Genomic DNA, 5000 nt, shown 5'->3' with positions numbered 1-5000 from the left:
TACAGACGGAGTACAAGTATTGCTATGATCTGGTACTCCATTATGTACTTCATTTCCTTTCAAAGGAGGTAAAGAAATGAGACCGGCTGGTGGGGCAGGTGGATGTGAACCCAATAGGACCAAAACCCCCCTTGAACACATGATGACAAGCTATTAATCATCGAAGTGTTATGAACTAATCCTGAGAAGTGTTGTGAACTTAAGCCAAGGAAGTTCCATGACCCTTCTGAGCCTGTGCTATAACCCTGATCCTGCATGCATTATGGACTTTCATAATGTTGAATGTGATGTGATTCTTTGCAGAATGAAGAATAATGGAGACAAGAACCACAGCAAAAGAAGAAAATGATAGGAACAGGCACCAAGATCTCTGACACTGGAAATGTCAAGAGAAACTGAAAATGACATTTTGTTACCTACAGTCTGTGCTGTATCAGTCTAACTGGAGTTCGTTGTTGTTGTTAATGATGTGCTTTGTTACATGGCTTTTAACGGTTAGTTCTATATGGAATGGTATGGGACACACTCTATTTTGCACTATTAAAAAAATAATCTTTTTGAATGGCCACAATTTTATGCAAATATTAGTTTTTTGAAATATTCATAAACTTATTTTTGTATCTTAAAGTTTTAATAATACCATCTTTGTACATTATAGAGGACAATTTTTTTCACAGTGTCTTTTCTTTTTTTATATATTGTAGGTAAGAGTATTTGCTGGCTTGATTTTGTATTATGCTTGTTAGTTTCATGTTTTTTTATCAGGCATATATAATATTTTACCTAATGTAATTGAATTTATGGTGCAAAATAATTACAGTGATAAGATTACTGAAGTTGGTGTATCTATTGTTCTGTTCTTTGTTGTCTATATAAATGAACACCCAGGTGGTGAATTCTTATACTAGCTGCAGTGCACTAAAGGATTATTGTTATAAGCTAAAGCATTTTTGCTTTTAAATGCTAAGTTGAATATATATTCCTCTTGATTATTTGAGATATTAGTATTTCTCACTTACAAAAGACCATTATGATTAGATATTATGTAGTTGTGCTAGATTCTTCACTGTCAATTTCAATAAGCAAGCCTTTGTAATAGGGGTCTGGGCCTCTCTTGCTACAGAAGGATGCAAAGTACATATTTCCTCAGTCTTAACTGGGAATCCTATTAGTTCATTATTTTTTATTTTTCCGTTTTTGTAATCTGGAACTGTTAGCACATAATACAGCTCAATTTTACAAATAATACCAGTGAATATCAGTCATGTTACCACTAGAATTCTCCACTTCATGTAGGTTAAAGAGCCGTTCAGAAGCCAAGCACGTCATTTCTTTGAGTGAATAGGGTCTTTGATAAATTATGTTTTAAGATATTTGTATATAAGTCATTGCCTAGCTGTTTATAGTTATTTTAAATGGTAAGATGACAGCCTGGCTTAAGAGATTTAGCCCAATACAAGCATTCCTTTCCCTTTCTTCCTGACCTACTGGCCACCTCTGTACTTCGGGGATGAAACCAGCTTTGGCACACCTAACGCAATAAACTTCATAAATGGTTGCTAATCATTGCTCAAACTTTTCATCTTTTTTAGATATAGTGAAGAAAGTTGCAACTAGGAAAATATATAACAATTTTGATAATGGTAGATGAGCATCTCTTTTTTTTTTTTCTTTTTTTTTTTTCTTTTACATATATATATATATATTTAGCCAATGCACCCAAAGTACGGAATTGCATCATGCCATTCACAGCAAATGAGATTCTTAATAATGTAATCTGTTGGAGGTGGAGGAGTAGGTGTGTTATCATTATTCTTGATGTTTTCTTTCTGTCTTTTTTTTCACATGGTTTTCTTTTTCTTTTCTTTTTTTCATTCTCTCTCTTTTCTAATTTTACAATCGTGAATTTTATTTTACCTTGAAATGTTTTCGATATTTTATTCATTCCCTCTTTTCTCACTTTTTTCCGTGTCTCATACTTTGTTGTCTCTTTTTCTTTACTTTTCATGTTGTTATTATATACATATGTATTCAGAAGTTATGTCCCCAGAAAAATGGTCATTAATGTTCACTACATTGTATTGCCATTTATATATACATAAGATTTTGACAATATGGAATGTTTCAAACTAAGAATGTTATCCTTGCACTCAAAATTAAAATAAGGGAAAACTTCATTAAAACTTGTTACTAGGAAAGCACATAACCAGGTCTGATTATCTATGACAATCTATTTAATCTTGATTAAAAAAGAAACACAACGATTTCTGAAAGTTATGTACTGGATTTAACTGTAAATATGAGTATTCAGATGTATGCAGGAATGTAAGGTGTGTGTGTGTGTGTGTGTGTGTGTGTGTGTGTGTGTGTGTGTGTGTGTGTGTGTGTGTGTGTGTGTGTGTGTGTGTGTGTGTGTGTGTGTGTGTGTGTGTGTGTGTGTGTGTGTGTGTGTGTGTGTGTGTGTGTGTGTGTGTGTATGTATGTATGTGTGTATATGTGTATGTACACATGTACTTGGATGCATGCGTGTATTGTATGTATATAGTTATGTTTGTGTGTATGTATTATGTATATATGTATGTATGCATTTTGTTTGAGTGTAAAGTTGTATTTCTATGTCTGAAATATAGTCTATATATTTCACATTACATAAGTAAGTAATTTTTGATACACACACCCACATGCACTCCCACGCGCACACACACACACACACACACACACACACACACACACACACACACACACACACACACACACACACACACACACACACACACACACACACACACACACACACACACACATTCACATTTGCTGACAAATTATTATATACATACATAATGAATCATATAGCATAGATGGATAGGTAGATAAATAGACAGACAGAAAGATAGATTTATGGGCAAAATAGATGCCTTCTATGTTAATCTTGAATTGTGCCTCTGATGAAAATCGCCTCTTGCTCTTTTTCTGTTATAACTGTCAAATACATGTTTTTCTTTGTCAGTGGTCAAATAAACACATATAGTAAAGAGATGCATGTGGCATCTTTTCCATTAAAATGTATGTCTTTAACTCAGAAAGTTTTAGGTTATTTTAAAGATGGTAAACCGTGGTATATATACTTACTTTTAGTAAGAGCAAAACTGTGTCTAAAACTGGGTATTATTTCATGGTACAGTGAAATGTTTCAGGTAATGTTAAATATGCTGAATAAAGCCAAGAACATAAAATAGCCATAATATACTTGAAGTTTTTACACATCACCCTCACCCATTTGTGCTAGAGTGTCTGCAATGTTGACTTTTGTGATGTTAATGAAAATAATATGATTTATCAAATAGGTATCCTCTGAAAAGCTATTGTATTTAATTGAAATTTCGTTCATTGATTTTAATCCTCTGTTATTTGTTTATAAAATGATTTTTTTTTTTTTTTTAATGTGGTTGTTATTGGTTGATGTTCATAGCTTTGATACACGTATGCATAAATTTGGGAAAGTTTTATAACCTTGTTTAAGAAGAAATACCTAAATGCTTTTAAATATCCAAATAAACTAGGACTCAATCATAAAAATCATGCAAAGTACCAGTACATTATATACCTTGTATATTTGACAAAAACTTCAATTTTGCAGAGGAAGAAATGGGATACACTATTGTTTTTGCACAATTCCCCAACACAGGGTGGTGTTCGGTCATGTGCTGTGCACATGGCCAAAGTCCCTCTGGGTTGACACTTTGCCTTTCTTGTTCAGGAATGATGGTCTTTTGTCCCTGTTTATACAAATAAAGTTTCCAGAAAATATGCCCTTTCATTTTCCCATGCATGGTAACATAAAGTATTCTATAAAGATAAAATCCACTTTTCAGACAAACATATTTATTAACTTACAAAATTCTGTACAGAAAATAAAGCAGCTTGCAGTTCTTGTATTCACAGAAGTATATATTGAATTAACTAAATATCATATCTCAAATCTTATTACTACATATTAGCAAGATAAGAAAGTATTGTCATAAATGTCTCTGAATTTACAAATTCACTGTTTTCTTATCTTAGTATACTTCTTGTGCAATCTAGCTATGTCTCACAGCTGCACTAAACTTTATCATTTAGTTTCCATGAGATCACTAAGAGAAATACAATACTGTAATTATTTATGGGGGGGGAGTATCTTGATGCAAAACTGGATAACTGTTCAGCACCACTGTTCATGTGGTCTAGGACTGGTGGCCACACTGAGGGCAGAAGATCGTGTAGGGGACTTGTGAGGTGACTGCAATGAATGCTGCTTATGATGTGTATAGTGATGCTGGTGACTGTGACCATGGTGATAATGATTACCATATGGAGGAACTGCAGAAACCCCTGAATGACAGTAAGTTTCATTTTCTGGCACATCTAAATCACGACTTCTAGTGTGGTCTGCTTCTAGGTGAACTGCAGCATCAGGTGAATGTGGCCTCAGGGGACTATGTGTTGGATACCCCTCATGAACTGAAGTAGAAGCAGCACCCTGAGGACTTGGCCGTCTACTCAACTTTTCTACAGAAGGTAGACTGCCATTAACAACCATCCAGACACTTCCTTCAGAGTTTGGACTTGAGGAATATTGTTCCATCTTTCTGTCTCTAGATCTGTGGTGATATCGTCCTTGGTATCTGCTGCATGAGCGGTCTTGGAGTCTGTCATCTGGTCTCTCAGAATTTTGTTCATAGATTGTTTGGGACTGGAGGTCATAGTCTTTATCATTCAAGTCAGTGTCAAGCGAAGGCCAATTATGGAGCGTATTATAGCGGGAACTTGAATGAGAGGTTGACATTCCTTCATCTACGCTTTGCAGGCTTGTAGTCCTCTGAAGGCTTAAACGTTCTGGCTTTTTTGGTGGCTTTGGCTTTGTGCGTGAAGGTGGCCTCGAATCCTTGAAGAAAAATTAAAAGTGATTTAGAATTAAATTAATCATTTGCATATACCATTAGCCTATTTGAAAAACCATT

General features: G+C 34.6%; 2 protein-coding genes across 2 annotated transcripts in view; one reads left to right on the top strand and one right to left on the bottom strand.

The window, feature by feature from the left end:
• The window catches only part of LOC119579705 (receptor-type tyrosine-protein phosphatase kappa-like), a 39765-nt gene extending 37357 nt beyond the window's left edge, over positions 1–2408 (top strand). The window contains 1 exon segment of the mRNA XM_037927609.1: positions 6–2408. Within this exon segment, the coding sequence (XP_037783537.1) occupies positions 6–80 (75 nt within the window). The 3' untranslated portion in view covers positions 81–2408.
• Positions 2409–4164: 1756 nt separating this feature from the next.
• LOC119579451 overlaps positions 4165–5000 on the bottom strand; it is a 53394-nt gene continuing 52558 nt past the window's right edge. The window contains 1 exon segment of the mRNA XM_037927263.1: positions 4165–4924. Coding sequence (XP_037783191.1) covers positions 4202–4924 — 723 coding nt within the window. The 3' untranslated portion in view covers positions 4165–4201.

Source organism: Penaeus monodon, chromosome 12, assembly GCF_015228065.2.
Source record: "Penaeus monodon isolate SGIC_2016 chromosome 12, NSTDA_Pmon_1, whole genome shotgun sequence".
In the NCBI taxonomy this organism is placed as follows: domain Eukaryota; kingdom Metazoa; phylum Arthropoda; class Malacostraca; order Decapoda; family Penaeidae; genus Penaeus; species Penaeus monodon.
The sequence above is the reverse complement of the archived record's forward strand: the minus strand, read 5'-3'. Positions and strand labels throughout refer to the sequence as shown.